Raw genomic sequence first — 19926 nt, 5'->3', positions numbered from 1 at the left:
TCCTCCTACACGAATTCTGGGGAATCCCTCCCCCAAGAATATTGAAGAGTTTCTCCTCTAGGGATTCTGAATATAGTTTGGAAAATCTATCAACAATTCTGACAAATGAGCAATTCTCTGTGAAATCGAAGGTCGATTTATTTTTGTATTTTTTGATTTCTCTGGAATTTTGCATATACATTCTTTGTGATTAAAAAAACCTAATATTTGCACTATGATCCGAGATACAGGTTTACGCGGAAAGATGCATTTTACGACAAAACTATATCTTGTTGTTCCACAAAATTATTCTGAATAGTAAGGCCATCATTATAGTGCTATCTAAAAATAAGGAGGACCATTATGATCAAAAGTTATAATCGTTTTTCAGTCAGTTTTCTTTCAGAAATTTATATCTCCGATTGGGGCAGACCAAAAAATATGTTTACACGGCATTATTAAAGGACCCTCCTTAGCCGTGTGGTAAGATGCGCGGCTACAAAGCAAGACCATGCTAAGCTAAGGGTGACTGGGTTCGATTCCCGGTGCCGATCTAGGCAATATTCGGTTTGGAAATTATCTCGACTTCCCTGGGCATAAAAGTATCGTCGTGTTAGCCTCATGATATACGAATTCAGAAATGGTAACTTGGCTTAGAAACCTCGCAATTATAATAACTACTGTGGAAGTGCTTGATGAACACTAAGCAGCGAGGCGGCAATGTCCCAGTGGGGGATGTAATACCAATGAAGAAGAAGACTAGCATTTGAAAGAGCAACTCATATTCTTTAATATGTCAAAAAATTGGAGATATGTTATTTTTTTTTATCTCAAGTTATACCAATTTTACTAATGTTACAATAGTTTTTTAAAATGATTTGATATAAATCGACAACAGAAAAAGATACAGAAGATGTTCTTATAGCAAAACACGAGTTTTGAAAAGCCCCAAAAGTCTTTAGAATGTGACATTCGTGAAAAATGAAAAATAAAATAAACAGATCAAAAACATTGTTTTTTAAGGGAAGTTGTCCCTTAAGTAAAGTAAGTAAAATTGCTTTAAATAAGTAAGCTTAAGAGCTACAGAAAAAGTTTATATGGCAAAGTTGATTGGAAAAAGCTGCGCTACATAACTCGACAAGAAGTTCCCACACAAGTAACATTTTAAGTTTTATAACGCTCTTGAAGACCATAATTTACTCTTCAAGATTGTTATAAAACTAGTACAAAACCAAAATGTTACTGGGTCTAGTATCCAATAACTTTGTAGAACATAGTTTTTTTTAAGTATAGTTTTGGCGTCAAATGCATCTTTCCGCGTAAATATGTATCCTGGACCATAGTGCATTGGTTTGCCATTTTGAATGTAGCCTAACTTTCGACAAGTGCTCAGGCACACCTTGAACACTAGAAAAAATAACTTGAAAACGGCTTGTTCGATCGTTTTGGTGTCTTCGGCAATGTTTTAGGTAATAATTGGGGCCCCATGAAAAAATACACTGTGAAAAAAAATTGTTTAATCATTGAAAATAAAACGTAAACATCAATTTTCTCAAAAACAATTCTTTGAATATGTTTTTTGAAATATTGTAGCAGATAATATATGTACTTTTTTGCACTATGGGTCGTAATGGTCGTTCCGTTACTAGCGTTTGTCAATAAATATCAATGACTCCCTAAAATTTAATTTTAGGTTGATTAGAATCGAAAAACTTTCGAAAACGAAAAAAAATCGGTATATTTTATCTTTTAACCGTTGTATCTCAGAAACGGTAGCACTTAGAAAAAAAAATACTGTTAATCTTTAACAAATTTAACGTACTTTTATGAAACCGTAATAAATATTTTGAAAACCCAACTTTAAAAAAAATAACTTTCTTGTCCATCATTTGTCCATTATGACCCATAGTGCAAAAAAGTACATATATTATTCATTTTTGAGGAAATAAAAATTGAAAGTTTTATTTTCGACGACTGAACCATTTTTATCACAGTGTATATTTTCTCACATAGCCCCAATGATAACTTAAAACAATGCCGAAGACACCAGAATGATCGGATATACCGTTATATTTTTTTAAAAGTGATCAAGGTGTTTTTGCCTAGGCCCTTGTCAAAAGTTAGACTAGAGTCAACATGGCAAACGAATGATGCAAATTATGTTTTTTGATCACAAAGAATATGCGAAATTTCAGGAAAAAAAAACAAAAATGAATTTCTCGAAAAAAACATGGGAATTGCTAAAATGCCTTTTCGATTTTTTAAACTAAATAAACATAATTCTTCATTCAGAAGTTCTGAGGAATACCTTTTCTACTAATTGTGGGGAAACTAATCTTTAAAAATTCTGGAGAATTCCTGTTCACTAATAGTTTTGGGAAATTCTGCTACGATAACGTCCAAGAAAAACCACTTTTTAGTATTAACTATTGACAAATTCAACAGAATTCGTTTAAAAAAAATCATTCCTTACATTTGTTAACGAAAATCTTAAGAATTTTCGGAGCAATTTTTAATACTCCGGTAGGGTTTCTGATGATGTCCCGCAGAACTTCATTGTCCGTCTTTTCTTTGTTGGTATTTTGTATTGACCAATTCCTGAAGAAATTGCTAGAGCAGTTCCTGGAGAAATTTCTTAAGATATTCCAAGAGATTTTTTTTAAAAATGCATGGAGTAACTCCTGAATTTCATGAACACTCGGGAAAATTCTCCAGAATTTTTCGAATATTCTCCTCAAATTACGGACGTTGTCTCTGTATCAGTTTTCTTTTTCGTTGGGAGAAGCCTTGCGATATTTACATTTAAATCTCTCTCGCTTTCATAGAAAACATGAACAATGAAAGTGATTTTGCCAAATTTTCACAGATTTTTATTTCATGAAAGCGCATCAAACAAGCTGTCTATGCTTCAATGATGTAATTATTATTACTTCTTATTAGAATATCAGGGAAAATATAATCATTTTATGGACTAGTCATCGTTGTTTGCTTGTAATGTGACAGGTGAGACAGGAGCACGATACATTTTCATTTGGTCTCTTGAAAATGAAAATGCCTCCATTTTCGCTCTCACGCGACACGAAAAATGCCAGTATTGCCTGTATTATCCTCTTTGATGGTCATCGCCAATTCAAGAAAGACGTAAACAGGTCAAAGAGGTATGTTTTAAAGAATGATCATATTGAACCACGCCGATCTACGCTAAGCCATCGCCTCCGTTGGAATTGTCTTCCTCGAACAACAAAGTTGTACCGATAAGCTATAGCATCACTCCAAAAACAAACTTTTGATAGAGTGTCCGGAGATATACCGATCGACTTAACTCGAAGAACTGAGGCGATGTCTGTATGTGTGTATTTGTTTTTGTAGACACACCTTTTGGAACTTAGTCCATTGTATGTTTGACCCGATCGAACATTGCATTTCTGAATTCTTGAAAAACCGTTGTATTTTCCGCAAGGGTTCCTCCATTGGAAAATAATTAAAACCGATTTTTTTTCCAAAAGCATGTAAATTGATGCAAATAACGCGACAGTGTAATTTGACAGCCTGTTGATAATGATTGTTATTCTTTTACGTGAGTCACGTCGCATCGCTCGTCGCGTTTACTCTGGCTTGCCCCTAATGGTTATGCATATTTTAAATACTATCACAACTTTGCTTTCAGTATCTATATAAACTAAATTATTTAATAAACTCTGTCGCTCTTTGTTTATTATATTCAAATTTACAACTTTATTAAGACTATTTTACTAGATAGTAAACCGTAAATTAATGAGACATTTCCTGGTTCAGTTTATAAAGATGCTAGTACCCAAGGTAAGAGTTGTACATTAGATTTTAGTTCTCCTTGTTCCGTATTATTATTAAAAGACCCATATTTATTCACAGAAATGTGTGTAAGAGAATATTTGCTTTGGTAACAAAAAACCATTGAATTTCTTTAGCAAGAAAATAAACATATTCGCACTAATTAGGCAACATAACAAGATATATGTATGACATTCGAACGGGTGTCCTGTTCATTCCAATTCAAAATGACTGTGCGACCATCTCGCCTCCCAGCTCAGAGTTTCTTCTGCTGCATGCTGTTTGCGAAAATAATTAATTAGCAAATGACGACAAGCAATTTGCTATACCTACATAGTAGCAGTCAATTTCGGCACGAATCTGTCCACACATGTCGCCTCGTAATGATGGTATACATACAATGCTATTGCCGTCGCCTTCACCATATGCTCAGCCGGCAATCGTAATCGATATGGACAGCTACGCTTTGGAGGCAGGTGATAGTGATGAAGCGTATACTTTTTGTAAAGCATGTCCCATTTGCCAAATTGAGAATTAAGGTATTCAATACTTTTATAAAAGTTCTAGACTTGTCCATCTTTATGGAAATTATACGCAAACAAATCATAATTTGTAATTGAAACTTCTCCATATGATTTATGAACTGTTCTGTTGTTGCGGCAGTTTGTTTGTTTTTTATGTGTAATATGTTGGTAGATTTGCGTAGTAGAAAATAAGAAAACTTCCCAGACCAAGCTGTGAGGTTTCTCAGGTGGACGATGAATGCGAATATTGAAACTTTGGAGGGTGGGAGTACTGCCGTTATACGCATAACTGTCCCATGTACATAGGAAATCCCAGCAAACATGGGACAAATATGCGTATGACGGCAGAGTAGGCATTGTAAAAGAATTTAGTGAAGCATTTTGCTGTCAATTATTTAGTTATTAAGTTCAATTGTTGTTGCCACTAGAATTAGATCATAAGAGTGATTCTTCTTCATCAATTGTATGTGTGTATGAAGAAATAATCCAGTCATGAGTATGGAATAACAAATCAATTTATTTTTCCGATGTAGTTATAAATTTATTGGGTTTTAAATTGTTTTTGAAAGAGAGATATAATATTGGTTTTAAAACTCGAATCGAATAATTTGTCAAAATAGATTTTTTTTTTCAATATTGGATATTCCCACTGGATATTTTATTGGGTGCCCTGGTGTAAATTAGGTCCGGTACTTACTCGAGCTTTCCGTAATGGTTTTCGGGCTACCGGGTTCCATTTCGATCTCGGTATCGATGCAGACGGATGCAAGATCTTCGATGCCGACCGGCTCCAGCTGGTCGGAATCGATATTAGGAACTACGATTACGACATCACCACGGTCGTGCGTTTGACCGGTGCTGTTTCCCACATACTGCGGGGGTATAGAGCTGCAATGGGGAAGTTGATTTTCTTATGAAACGTTTATTTGTGAAATTTAATAAAACAATATGAACTGAAATATTAGTAGAAATATTATAAGTAGTTGAACAAATTCTCAGTAGATGGAAAACACAATTGATCAGGCCGACAATTGATAACATTTTGTCTAATAGGGTAGGTGTTAAAATATATCCTCCAGGGTTCAGCAGCGTCAGGTTTTCAAATTTAGTGTTGAAAATGATTTAAACAATTGTAGCGCGAGGCACAATTTTGCGACAATAAGATTTCAATCGCACAGATTTGAAAATAATTCCTATTCACAAAGTTATGATTAAAGCCTACCTTAAAGTAACTCGCTTCTTAATTCTATGTCCCAAGTCGGAGTATCCGCGTTGCATTGGTGGACGTTTCTGCTGTATTGGCTCTTCGAATGTTTTCGCGATCGGTGAATTCGGTTCCGAAAATTGTTTATCTATTAAAATAGGTTTTGGCTGCCGAAGGGATTTTAAAATTTGAAATAGGAACATTAGTTTACTGTCATACATTGATGAACATTAGGGTTTTTTTGCCTAATCTAAAGTTTGTGAATAAATTTATGAAGTGATGGCAAGAAATATAATTTTCAATTGAAGATCCTACTTATAACCCATCTTTCACGTTTAATTGTTTTACTAACATAAAATCAACTCTAGTTCAACTCAATGGACGCAACAAAAAAAAACATAAAATCATCTTTAATTTAGTTATAAATTTCAAATTAGGTAGAAGTTTTTGCCAAAATCCAGAAGAGATTCCCGCAGAAATTATGAAAAAATCCTTGAAGAATTCAGTAGAACTAATCGTGGAACTTGAAAGAATTTTCCGTTAAAAGAAGAATTTAGATTTTTTTTAAACTCATAAAACTTCTAAATAGAAAAAAATGAGCTGAAATAAGAAGTAATTTTTCGTTGGAATTCAGAATTTCACATAAAGAAAGAGAGAGAAAAAAAATAATAATAAAAGTTTGGAATTTTTGATTATTTTTTCATGAAAAGAAATAAAGAAAATTTTCCCATAAGAATTCAGAGAAATCTCATCATAAAAATTCAAAAAAAAATCCGTGGATGGATTTTGCATCGAAGAAGTTTTCAATCGTAAAGATTAAAATTGCAATTTAGTTTGTTCACGGGCTAGAAATATCTTTATTAGATTCAATTGTATTTTTTAGGTTGATCATGATCCCAATAGCTTAATAATCGTCATATTTAATTTGATGTATGCGATCTAAATAACAATTCGGTTTAAACGCTGATGGGCGATACTTACTTTTAACGAACCACTAGAACTACTTGTCACAGACGTGATTACAGCCGCTGCTCCGCCCCCTTTCGGTGGCAACGATGGAAGGTTTGGATTGTTGGAATGTGATGTGTCAGGATGGAGTGGAAGTGATAAAAGGCGCTTCCGATCCTGCATGTATAACTCTATAAATGTATCTACCTTTGTCTCTATGTCGTCGACCTGTGCGGAAGATAAACGGACGGATCATGGTTGGTTTTCCACTCGATTGAAGCACTAAACTACATATGCTGGAAAGGGTATCCACTTACTTGTCTTTCAATTTTCACTACTCGAGAAGCTAAGCTAATTTTCGATGCATACACATCTTTTGATTTTGATCCTTGTTTGCCAAGAATTTGGTCTAACCTGTGGGGTAGAAATGTGAAGGGATCGCATCCCATCAAGGAGAGAGAGAAGAAAGAAACGCGAACCAACAATGGGCGTCATTAGTATTCAGTCACTGTTCGGGTTATCCTTGCACACAAAATTGTTATTGTGTTAGAGTTTAATTCAATTTTTCGGGGATTTTTTGGGGCAACTGGAACGACTGAGATTGAGTAGAAGCATTCACACGGCGCAAGCAGCAATAAACGTAATTGAAAAACTTCAAACAGATTACTTTCGCTTTTTTACACGCTTGGTGACTGACTGGTTGACAGTCGCTGTTTTCTACAAAAAGAAAGTCGATGCATGACAATCACCAGCAGACGAAAAGCTATTTGGCACGAGCGGAGGGTTTGGCGAGATTGAACTCGTGTCTGGTAAAAAGCTTTGTGGGGGTAGAATAAGGAATCGTTTTGTAGCTGATGAGTCACCTGCTTTTTTGGTTTGTTGATACATTCTTTTGAGGAATAAGGTTTCTACAAGCCTAGCATTCATAACTGAGATTATAGGAATTCTTCCGTTAATTAAGCACTTTGAATATAGTGGAGATTTCTCGTAGCGGCCGAGTGAATCAGCCTCATGTAAGTCTTTATCTAAATATTAAATCAAGCAGGGATGCGTGACTTGCGGTTAGGAGCAGTTCTGGGGTTCATAATGGTTATCAAATTTCTTTTGTACTGTTCTTTTAGCTCCACTTGAATGTGTCAAAATGAATTTTAAACGAACTTTGCTGGTTTTTAGTACAGAATTGTATAAAAATCTGATATCCGTTGGTTGGAAATGCTGAAAATTGATTTGTATTGGAGGTTCTGTAATTTGTTCGGTGATTTATTTTTAATGTCTTATGGATATGAACGATACTAAACTTTTAGTTCTTGTCCATGTTTGCTTCCTGCTTTAAGTTTTTGTTCAATTGAATCTTTGTGCCCTCTAAAATAAGCTCTTTAGCTAGAAATATAATGGGCGAAGTATTAAGTGTTTCTTTTGCTGAAACATAATTGAAATCAATTGATCAAATTAATAAATGATCAAATCAAAACCATCCTTAGTCGGCGATATGCTGAAGGACCGCGGTTTCAGTAAGGTAGCGCTGCAGCAGATGTGTTGGAAGAGAGCAATGGCGCAACATTCCCAGAATATTCACGATACTCCAAACCATCCTTGAGTTCAGATCTTGTAGGTCTACAAGACTAACAGAGTGAATCATAGGGGTTCCCGTGCTTGTGTCTTAGTTGGAGAAGCCCCATGAGACGTTACTTTACCAGTATATACAAAATACTACATTCCCAGAATATCTACGGTACTCCAAACCATTCTTGAGTTCATATCTGGGAGGTCTGCAAGACCAACAGAGTGATTTATAAGTTTCCCGATCTTGTGTGCTAGGTGAAGAAACCTCATGGGACATCATTCCATCAGTATATACAAAATATAACATTCCCAGAATACCTACGGTACCCCAAACCATTCTTGAGTTCAGATATTGGAGGTCTTAAAGATTAAAAGAGTGATTTATAGGTTCTATAGCTTGTTTGTTAGTTGGAGAATCATTACATCATTATATATAAAAAAAACAGTATTCCCAGAACAATTACGGAGCTCCAGAATATTCTTGAGTCTGGATGTTGAAAAGGATATTTGTTTACGTAACGTTTTTTACGGATCTGGATGGATGACATACTTTATGGATCTGCGAGTCTCCAGTTAGCCATGCGAGCAAAGGCGTATGATTACCTATCCTGAGTTGGCGAGTTTGATTCTCGGTCTGGTTTAGGATGTTTGGGGTGGGAAACATAGTGTATCCATTGTACTTGCCACACAAGATACATACTCATGCAATTGCAGGTATAGAAAACCTTTTAGATAATGCTAATATAATATATGTTGAAGTCTATTGATAAATTGAAAAGTAGGCCAAGTTCCAGTAGGAATGTAGAGCCATAGTAGAAGCAGACTTTTGTCCTTTGCCATACACATTTTTGTGGCAGTAAAATCATGCTAGATCATCGTAGATCTACTTGTTGATCGATTTGAAGATTAGGAACTGAGCTCAAGGAATGCTTAGAGTGTCGTAGATGCTTAATGAATTCCGTAATGTATTAATTATGGTGTAGCGAAGACATCGGACATCGGACATCGTAGATCTTCTTGTTAATCGAATTGTATATTTAGAAATGAACTCAAGGACATTTTGGAGTATCTAATTCTGTAATGTGTCTATAATGGTGTAACGAAGTCACGTGGAGCTATTCCAACTCATAAAAATAGCTGGGACATCGTAGATCTTCTTGTTGATCGATTTGAATATTAAGATTTGAATTCATGGACAGTTTGGAGTGTCGTAGATATTGAAATAGATCTATTATATCGCTGGACAGGTGACGGATTCTATCATCAACTCATAAAAATAGTGGGAACATCGTCGATCCTCTTGTTGGTCGATTTGAATACTGAGTTCTGATTTCAAGGACGGTTTGGAGCGTCGTAGATATCGTAGAAATAGATCTTCATATTATGTCGCTGAACAGGCGAAGGATTTTATCATAACGCATCTCGGATTCGAGTATTCTACCAGAATATGTTGAAGTATGGTGCTTAGTCCTTAGATCTTCAAAATCACAACCCAGACGCTGCACCAGTCGAAGGTGTCGTCAATCAACCGTTTGACACAGTTTCCATTTCTGCTGCTATCCCCTATAGCAGTCAGCAATCCCGTCCCAGTCAGACTATTGCTATTGTTCCTGGCTCGGTAGCATTCGATCCAGATACATACTTGGTGGAAGTGGATCTTTAGCAAACCGGTTACCAGTCCAGAACTGTCCGGTATTCAGTATTTAGACTGCGGAAGGCAAGCGAGCATTGTCAATCCGATTGAGTGATTCGCTGACCGGCGAACGAATACATCGAGTTGTGGCCAGTGGTTGACAGGGCAGAGAAGCGGAACCCGTAGATATTGAATTCATTGAATGAAACCTAAGTTGAAAACATTAACAAGTGAACAATCCATCGAATTCAAGTGATAGTGTTTGTCATGTATTCCAAAATGCAAGTGAAGAAAAATCCTAAGGCAGCAAAGATTGATAGTATTGCTGACCAGGAGTTTGAGCTGTTGGTCCACAATCGTGGATTGACAAGTAGCAATGTGATTCGGATTCAAACCATCCTGGAAAGGGCAAACGCGGACAACGCTGAGCTGACTACAGCTCAAGTGAAAGTGTATCAACGAAGTGTGGAGAACGCCAACGGAGAGTTTATCAAGCTTCATCAAGAAATCGTCATCAGGTTCTTCCAATCGAACGAGAGGAGCAAGACGATATCTATCTAGAGTTCGCCGTACTATACTCGAGAGTTGGTTAGAGAAAATCATCTCTACCATCTGGAGAATGCTATAATTGGCAACGTCGCTGGTCTGACTGACGTCAAATCAATCTCAGACGCCAATTTTGTGCATGCTTGGCAATTACTTGATGAACATTTTTCTGACAAACGGCGGAGTATATGTTTTTTCTTCTTTATTAAAGAGGCATCGGGTCAAAGACGAGGACACCACTCTTTGCATCACAAGGAAGAATTGATCGAGTCTCCGAAGAACAGCAGCGAGGTGAACCAAGCAAAGTAGCAGCCGGGTCGAGTGGTTTCAGGAGGCGCAAAAGATTCAGTTCCATCATGTCAATCATCGACTAGCAGTGTCTTTACGAATGCAGTCCGTTCAATAGTTCCAGTGCGACATTCTGGGTTAGAATTCGAAGCCCCATTAAGGTAGAGCCCTGCTGGATTGTGGTTCGCAGATCAACTTTATCACGCAATCATTGGCCAATGAATTATGAAATCCAACAAGAGGGATGAGTAAGTCAGTTGGTCGGCATCTGTCGTACACGACGCATGCGACTACAGATGTGCTCTGCCGGATTAAGCAGTTTTGCGTTTCAGTTGTTTGCCGATAGCTCTGTTCAGCACCAGTGAGCATCGTCGGGCTATTTTCTTTTCTGCTTTACATGAGCAAAAACAAACGTATTGTTATGAGTGAGGTAGTTATTAATACGGTCGAATTCCGTTTCACAATCGATTTACCTCGGCCGTCGTGGCTGGAGATTGCTGAATTCGTGAAGTGTTTGGACTGTCATGTGTCGGATGTGGAAGCAGTATACAAATTGACGGAAAAAAGAAGCATTTGCACCAAATTTATTTCCGAGGCAGTTATGATAGAATCGCTTCGAAGAAATGCGGAACCAAGGAATTTTAAATATACTAATGGGAAATCTGTGGATGTGTGCATGATGGAAGCGGGCCGCAATTCTCGTTACGTTATGGGTATTTGATCTGCCACCGGATATAACAGACAACGAACTGACAGTGGTTCTCAATCAGTTTGGAAAATTGCAATGTACAATTCGTGAAAAGTTTCCCCTTTACATGGAATTGGACCATGTCTACACTGGTGTTAGGGGTGTGTATATGGAAATTGAGAAAGAAATTCCTCTGACAATTGCAGTCAACTTCCGAAAAGTAAAAGTTTCTCATGACGGTTTGAGGAACACATGATTTCTATGTCAAGCTTCAGGACATCGTCAAAGAACTTTCCCTTCGAGGAAAAATCGGAACCCACAACACGGATTCATCATTCCACCATAGGAAACGTCGGAAATTGTAAAAAAAGCGAAAGTAACGGAAGTAACGGAAGACGGAATCTTTGAACTACAGGGTGTCTGCAAATAATCCGTACAACATGACAGGTTTTTTAATATTTTTTGGAATAAATTAAAGAACCAGCATGCATTGCATGTTATTATAATAGGACTACATAAACCAAGCTGAATTTGTTCACATTAAAATGACCCCTGTATCCTGAGTTGTACGCCTTCGATCGCGTTGGAAAAAAATCACGATGGCCGCACGTGTCTTTTCACGTTCTATACAGATACTTTTCACACATTTTTGACGATTGTGACATGATTTCAAATGTCTCGATAATATGTTCGGTGTTTTGATGGTTGTTGATTTTAAGATGGACCATACCGAATGATAAATTCAATCCGAATCGGGTGAGTAGGAAGGCAATGCCTTTTTGTTCGGAAAACCGGGAAAAAAGCATTCACAAAGACTTATTTTTATACATGAAATGACGCTCAGTGTTCTCAGAATATACATCTGTTACAGCCTGCTGAGTTGTCATGCCCATATAGCTACCGATTCAAACCATTATTGTCTGTTTTTGCTTTGTAGAAGCAAACTATCAAAATCTGTACGGATAATTTGCAGACACCCTGTAGAGGAAGTAACTATTGGAGTCCATCAAGAAGAAGAAGAAGAAAGTCAGATGCAGGAAGTGAACGAGAAGCAGAGACCGGATATTGACGACGAGTATATTGAAAGGGGTCCTCCTTAGCCATGCGGTAAGACGCGCGGCTACAAAGCAAGACCATGCTGAGGGTGGCTGGGTTCGATTCCCGGTGCCGGTCTAGGCAATTTTCGGATTGGAAATTGTCTCGAATTTTCTGGGCATAAAAGTATCATCATGCTAGCCTCATGATATACGAATGCAAAAATGGTAACCTGGCTTAGAAACCTCGCAGTTAATAACTGTGGAAGTGCTTAATGAACACTAAGCTGCGAGGCGGCTCTGTCCCAGTGTGGGGATGTAATGCCAATAAGAAGAAGAAGATATTGAAAGGACGTTCAGGATTGCAAACTGTTCGCAGTTGGTCAATGACTTTAAGGTAGTCACGAAGGAAAAAGCACGGACGCTAGAGGCGAGCCAGCGTCGGGCACAATTTGCTTCATCTGTATCCACGGAGCGCGACCCTCCGAGAAAGAGCTCTCGGAAGACCACAGAATGAATGACAAGATGTTTTCTCCTGAATGTTAAATTAATCACTTTGTATTATTTAATTTGTATTTGGTTCCGCAAAGTTTTCAGAAAACGCCTGAGCCTTAATAAATAAACAAATAGTAAAAAAAGAGGGATAAGTGGTCACTTAACTGAATCCACAATCAAGCAAATTGGTATTGTCCAAATACGCTTAAGATTCAATGACTTCAAGTTGTCTCAACCTGTCCGGTCTTGTGTCACCAAAAATTACTTCCTTCCTCCACAATTGACATTGAGTCTTGTAATATACCTTCTGATATTCAACTTGCTGATTCAGGTTGCCATAAAGCAAACAAAATCGATAAGCATGATTTATTCTAATGATATCTTCAAACCAGGCTGCATGAAGTTATCGGAGGACTTCATGATTCCCAATTAGACTGGCTAGTAGGAGGAAACTGTCTTATGGGTCAGAGTGCCGGATTAGTATTGATATCGCTTACTGATTGTGTAGATCTTCTCAACAACCCTTTACAGAGAAGAAAGTGCATGAGGAACAGTTTTTGACAACCCACCGGCATGACGAAACCGCTCGTTGCGTGGTTAAAAAACCGTCGAAAGACAATGTAGCGCAATAGTCAGATTTTCATTCAAAGGTATTGCGTCGTTTCCATCCTCTGGAAACCAAGTTAGTCCGCAACCATGATCTTAAAACCAAATACAGTGTGTTCGTTGAAGATTATGAGTCGTAAGAGTCCAGGTGTCAAATGATCCCCCAGATCTGAATAAATGGTATCTTCTTCATCGCGCTAATCTGCGCCCATAGTCATATTAGTCTGATGCGCAGTTTAATTCAAAAAAACTGTCGCTGATCTGGCTAGAATCGACATGTTGTGGAATTGACTCATTACCTACGTATGGAAGTGTTTTGCGTTTCCTGTCTAACTCTTGAGAAGAAAGGGAAAATCGAGTTCTTTCTTCCTACTAAACTGTTCATGAACTTCGAGAAGCAATACAGAAGAGGTCATACAGTACCAAGAATTTTCGGAAGATTTAGGGAAAGTGAAGGTAGGTGACAACAATCATTGACTTTGGTGTCTGAATTCCTTTCTCGACAACGATTTACTACGATTTGGAGGACAAATTGGGCACTTCCACTCCCCTATAAGACAAAAGGGCAACATATCCTACCTGATATGAGTCCAGTCACTCTGGCAAGATTACATTTCTGAAACAGAGAACACCTCATAGAGCTACAGGTTTACGGCAAATGGGTACAAATCAAGTACTACATCCCAAAACTGTAGACAAAAAGTGCTGCTGAAGAAGCAACGGCGCCTGTGGCTAAGAAGAGGAGTGCACGTAGCAGTGCGCCTTCCAATGGCCGTGGCAAAAGAAGGAATAGCAGCGAAGGAATTATTGTCAAGACTGATGATAATTGCTATGCCGATGTCCTGAAGGCCATCAGAGGAGATGGAAAGCTTTGGCCTGGGCGAGGATATCAACTGCATCCGTAGAACGCAGTGGGGTGAGACGATTTTCGTCACCGAGTTCCGCGTATAAAACATTTGACAGAGATGGTGTTGGGGATGGGATCATGGAGAGAGCTCTATGCCCGGTATGGGTAGTCCAGTACTGACAACTGGGCGGGATAACCCAAGCCGAAGACCCGGTGGCCTTACTAAGATATCAGTGTGGAGTCCAAATCTAGGTTTTTGCGATTCGGTTACGAAAAGGTTTTATTACAAGCATCCCTAGCGGAAGCAAGAAGGCGCTGGATAAGGCCTTGCTGCAGGCCAACACTTGCCTTGCATCACCGAGGTATTTGGTCTGCACTCCGTGCGTAACTAAAAACACCTCTTCCGTGGATAGGCCTGTACAGACAGACCCGGCTGTGCAAGAACACTGATGTATTGCTATCCGACGACCCGTACCATATCCCTTTTGGAAGCGGCAGCTGGACTAGTGCAGATACGTCCAGAAATGTGTCAATCTGGACTTGTGGGTGATATTCCATCAAACTCTCGATGATGTGTGAATGTTTTGGGATGAGAATATATGGAATGCAGTGAACATAGCATCTCAAAAGATCATATCAAAGTTGAATCGTTTTGTGGCGTTTTGGACAACAACAACAGCTCAGATGTGAATATGTACATTATGTGGAAGATTATGATTTGAAAAATATATTGGAGGTATCTGCTTTCCTTCGATGGGGCTCGAACCCACGACCCTCAGTTCGCGAGACTGGTGCTTTAACCAACTAAGCTACGAAGGACCTACGTCGGCCTTCGCAACTTAGCGGCTACTAAATGAGCCCAAGATTCCCAAATTGGACGCATAGTCGAATCACTCGCAATCCATTTGTCGAGCCAAAACTTCCACATGTGTATAGTACACGTTTACATTAGAGTAGCGTGAGTATTAAGAACGTCTGGCGGCTACACACATTCTTCATTAGCAATTGTACTGAGCAAGTGACGTTGTGTGTGCTATTTGCCAGTCGGTCGTCAAGCTCAGACCCGACCGCATTGCGTAGGCAAGAGAACGCAACTCAGGTTCAGTTCAATCAAAGTTAATTTCCTATTGCCCAAAAGCGGTAGTATAACATTTGTGACGCTGTTTACACCTTTTAGCTGCGTTTGCACACGAGTGAGTTTTCTAGTTAGTCGCGACCCGTACCATTTCGAAGTATTGTCAAATTGTGGGTCAGGGGAGTTTGACTGGGGAAGAAGAAGTTGGTTTTAGTGGGTCGGGTGCGATATACCCCATACTACTTGGGTTTAGCCTCACCCAGGTGTTGGTTTGTATATATCATTTACTCTCAACCTAGTTAACAAGGTCACTTGAAAACGAAACAAATCTCTACTATATGGGAAATACTTCAAAAATGCCGTGATAGTTTTAATATTTGAATTTGAGATCGTGAATTTGGATGAACGCTTAATTAAAAAGGAAACAAGTACTACTGCACATCCACGACTTCACCAAATTACGGTAGAATATACGAATGTGACCTGTGGTATTGAAAGGGAGTGATTTAGAAATGGTTTGTATAAGATATTTGGAATGAACAAGGAATAAATCTGAAACATTCTTCTGCACGTAGGGTATCGGACCATTTGGGCAGCACCTTATATTCCCGATCGTTCACTACTGTAGCGCATTACAAGCGAATTATTTGGTTTTCAATACACAAACTGTTAGCATCTGTAGATCCCCAGTAGGTATCGTTGGAACACGAAATGAATTATAAACGATGCTGACGGGAATAGGCGTTGCTGCTCAAATGATCCCTCTCCCTTTATCTGATTTTTAGAAGTCATTTTATGTATGAAAGAAACCCACCCACGTGCAGTAAAACTCTGTTTGTGACGTATACAATCAATCGTTAAACAACTGCATCGGAAGCTCAGTAATGATGTTGTTAGAAGGTTGATCCCCCACCAACTGCATCGCATCGGGAAAATAGCAATCATTCACTTGGCAAAATCGATTGAGTTTGAACACTTCAGCTGAAAATGTTGTTTTCAATCACATTTCTGCCAAGCTTTACTGCGCTGAGAAATACGATAAGTGTACGGAAATATTATTTATTTAGATTGCATGAAATACAGATATTACCTACCAGGTTGTTCGTTTTATGTTTTAGGTTCTCAGTTAACAAACCTTGCAAATTGCTACACTTTTAGACATGGTCGTCTATACCATTTTTGGGTGTAACATATCAACATGAAAGGGCGAAAGTTTTCTCTGTTTGAAGCCTTCCGTGACGGTTTCGTGTTGCCGGTTCATCTCAATCGTTCCGTTCGTTGTTGAGGCAGGGATGGTTACTTGGCTAGTATTTTTTTTAGTTCATAAACCCGCATAAAGAGGTTAGTAAATATAGTCTGTTTGAAGTGCGATAACTGTAATAAAAAAAGAAGCAGCATGCAATAGTCGAAAGCGAATGGAAACGTGCAGACGACGAAACACGCGGGAAACAATTTGGCATGCTAGAATATAAAAAAAAACTTTCAAGAATATTAGTTGTTCATGCAGCAACATGAAAGTGTCATGATGAAAGCTGAAGCCAGAAGCTTGAAAAAGCAGGTCAATAGTAGCATTTTACTTAAGCTAAGAAAATGGTTGGAAAAGCGGTACCAATTTCGGTGCAGGCGAACTTTTTCTGAAAAACAATTTTCCTAGTTTTCCGGCTCATTGAAAAGTCAGACCGTGAGAATGGAAGCCTTCGGTGCTCGTGTGCGAAAATTGTTGCTCCAGGTTTTCGGCTGGGAGGATACCAGTTTGTGGGAAAGAATGACATCGCTTCGGGTACGCGGTGGTTGGTTTGAAAGTTTGTTGATTCCCATTTGTTCCGGACATCGGAGTAAAGCAGGTTGGTTGTCGAAGCGTGATGTAGCACAATTCAAATGAGTCGTAATTATGTATTGTTTGCAACTGCATTGTGATGGTAATAATTTTCAACCGGAAGGCTTGGTTTATTTAATATCGTGATCATGGCTATTATCGTAACGGGCAAAATTTCGATGGCGTTCACAGTTAAATGCGATATTTGTTTGGCAGTTTTGAAAAGTATTATGAACTTTATTCTATTATGCTATTAAATTGGATTCGGCTTTGGTGAGTCAACTTTTAGTGAAGTTGTATATTTTGTGCAACCATGTATCTAATTGTTTTTGTTTGCATTTTATTTGCAATTAATATTGCAATATTGATATTGAGAACACTGTTTCTCTGAGTGCGCATAGAACCATTAATGATGGTCACTTTTTTTATTCTAGAGAAATGATTAAGAAAATAGATTATTTTAATAAAACTTTTGAAACTCTTGTACAGAAACCATTACTACAGCAGTATTGTTATTTTGCAGTCTATATCCAAACAAAAAATAACACAATTTCTCTTAAACTTATTGCTAAACGAGTGTCACAATAGCAATTTCATGCTGATCCTTAACTGATTAGGTACCCCAATCAACCTCTTCCGGAATGGCTTATTATGACACACGCAGCCCGTGCTGTTAAATCTTCGAACAGGTGTTCCCGACAGCCTAGCGGTACAATTTTCCGTTCCATGAACGAAAGCCATTTAATTTGCCATTATAATTGAAACACATATTTCATCACGCTCGACTGCCTCCCACTTCTCATTTTTGGCACGCAGGCTACCGGCTGACTTTTCAATGAACTTATCCCGGGAGAACCGGTTGGGCCCGTATCACCCGGTCTCCGTACCAGTAAGTCCTTATTCTGGTACAGTGTCCGCAGGGAAAGTTGTTTATGCGAAATGCAGTGGAGCACCATTCGTACAAACGATTATATTTGCATGCAGTTTATCCGTGCAGTCGATGTCGCATGCTGCACATATCAGCAGAGGAAGGCAGGCACGGGCGTCTACAGTATTAACCCAAGCAGATGATCTACCAAGCCATGCTACTGAACTTTCGTGCCTCCAAGAGACTGCACTGCACACTACACGAGTGGAAGGGCAGATATCTGTCTAGGGAAATTATGCAAGATGTACACATGATATCCAATCATTTTTTTAGAAGAAGTGAAGTCGTTTGGATGACAACCGAGAAGGATATAAGAACAATCAAACTAAGTGATATGAAATATTTTCATTATTCAACAATTTATCTTTATCAACGATATGATCGAGGTGATTAAATCCTGTTGTCATCTTGCAACCATTCCCCAAAAGATTAGTTTTTGTGACTCGAATGATTTTTGAAAAGATATCGTTAATCCAGTGTATATACAGAAAGTGTTTTTTTAGTGTTTTTTAGTGTGGATAAATTGGTTCGATCATAGGTCTTCCGAAAACTTTTTAGGATTGACTTTTTTCCGATGTTGCACAATAAGTAAAATGAAGTTTGTGAGGAGTTCATCGTAGAAGGATTGTTTTAGTATTATGTACATGGTTATACAAGGGAACTGTTCCATTCCACAGAAAACAGAAATATACTTCTGTTCTTTTTGCTAGGAAGCGTACTCTCAGCTGAAATAATCTCAAGAATACGAAACAAGCCATTTTTTATTGTTCTGATTTTGATAGAATAAAAATGGAAGCTATGGGACGAATAAACTGAGCAGTAAAGTTTCTTGAAGGTGTAGTATCTGAGTAAGCAAGAAGCTGTTGATGTTTTCGTAACATGCGATCTGAAATAAGGGATTTGATAGAATTTTTTGTAAGAAAATTCAGCTTGATTAAAATTAATACAAATCATGAAAATTCGAAATTTAACAATCAATGTAATTTGTATGGTCTGCGCATATACCGTTTTGGCTCAAATCCCGAACATGACTCATATTCCGAACACTGGCGTTTTAGCGCCCTAAAACTGAAGTTTTTATCGGTTTTTCGTCCTGAGGATCAATGTTACAAACGAATTCCAGCTCCTATGGGGAAAATTACACGAATAAAGCCAAAATGGCCATTTAAAAGCTAGTGTTCGGAATATAAGTCATGTTCGGAATTTGAGCCAAAACGGTACACAGCACATGTTTCGAAATGGACACAGCCAAGATATTTCACAAAAAAATGATTTTCGTACTGCCGAGTTGCCGAATAATATTCAATTAATCAGTGTAAGTTGGTTGCCCATGATTTACCAGAATTTCGAATGTAGAAAATTCCATGAAGAAATTATTAAAAATGTCGTGAAAATTCAGGAGATTTTCTCGTGGAAAATCCATATCATGTTTTGTTATCCAGTTAATGACTCTCAGTATCGCAAGCGAGATCGCTCGCGCATGAGGGCGCAATGATTAAGATTGACTATCATTAATGTATGGTAGCCATACGGTTTAAAAGGGACCCCGCATGGTTTTATAGAAATATGTCGAATACCCATTGTAAATATAGAAGCAACATTGACAGATGTTTTGTTATTAACGATTGTCAGTAATCTTAGTCAATTTTGGTTTTCACATTTTCGTGTCATTCCGACCATCGAAGTTTACATTTGAATTGTGTTGTTCACAATTGTCCTAATATGTTTGGACAATTATTTGTTTTCATTTTTCTATTCGACTTCGTAGTTAACAGCCATTCATAAAGTAAAACTAGTTCAAGACGACGCGACGTCTTGACTGGACGTCAATATTATTCAGCATGCTGAACAGCGAATTGGAGAATGATAAATGTTTCTGCACTCATTCGATATATTGGACACGAGTTCTCGGAATGCAGTGGTTTTACCACAGGAATGTAAT

At 38.2% G+C, this 19926-nt stretch overlaps 1 protein-coding gene and 1 non-coding gene across 3 annotated transcripts in view; both read right to left on the bottom strand.

Moving 5' to 3' along the window:
- The window catches only part of LOC134210927 (potassium voltage-gated channel subfamily KQT member 2-like), a 685380-nt gene that overhangs the window by 25939 nt on the left and 639515 nt on the right, over positions 1-19926 (bottom strand). For both annotated transcript variants that reach the window (XM_062687367.1, XM_062687366.1), the window contains 4 exons: positions 6783-6879; positions 6499-6693; positions 5536-5684; positions 5011-5201 (listed from right to left, as the gene is read on the bottom strand). In XM_062687367.1, coding sequence (XP_062543351.1) covers positions 5011-5201; positions 5536-5684; positions 6499-6693; positions 6783-6879 — 632 coding nt within the window. The remainder of the gene's footprint in view (positions 1-5010; positions 5202-5535; positions 5685-6498; positions 6694-6782; positions 6880-19926) is intronic.
- On the bottom strand, positions 14911-14984 carry Trnaa-cgc (transfer RNA alanine (anticodon CGC)). The gene has a single exon. It is a non-coding gene; the product is annotated as a tRNA-Ala (tRNA).

This window comes from Armigeres subalbatus, chromosome 2 (assembly GCF_024139115.2).
Source record: "Armigeres subalbatus isolate Guangzhou_Male chromosome 2, GZ_Asu_2, whole genome shotgun sequence".
Taxonomy (NCBI): Eukaryota; Metazoa; Arthropoda; class Insecta; order Diptera; family Culicidae; genus Armigeres; species Armigeres subalbatus.
This window is presented reverse-complemented; position numbering and strand designations above follow the sequence as displayed.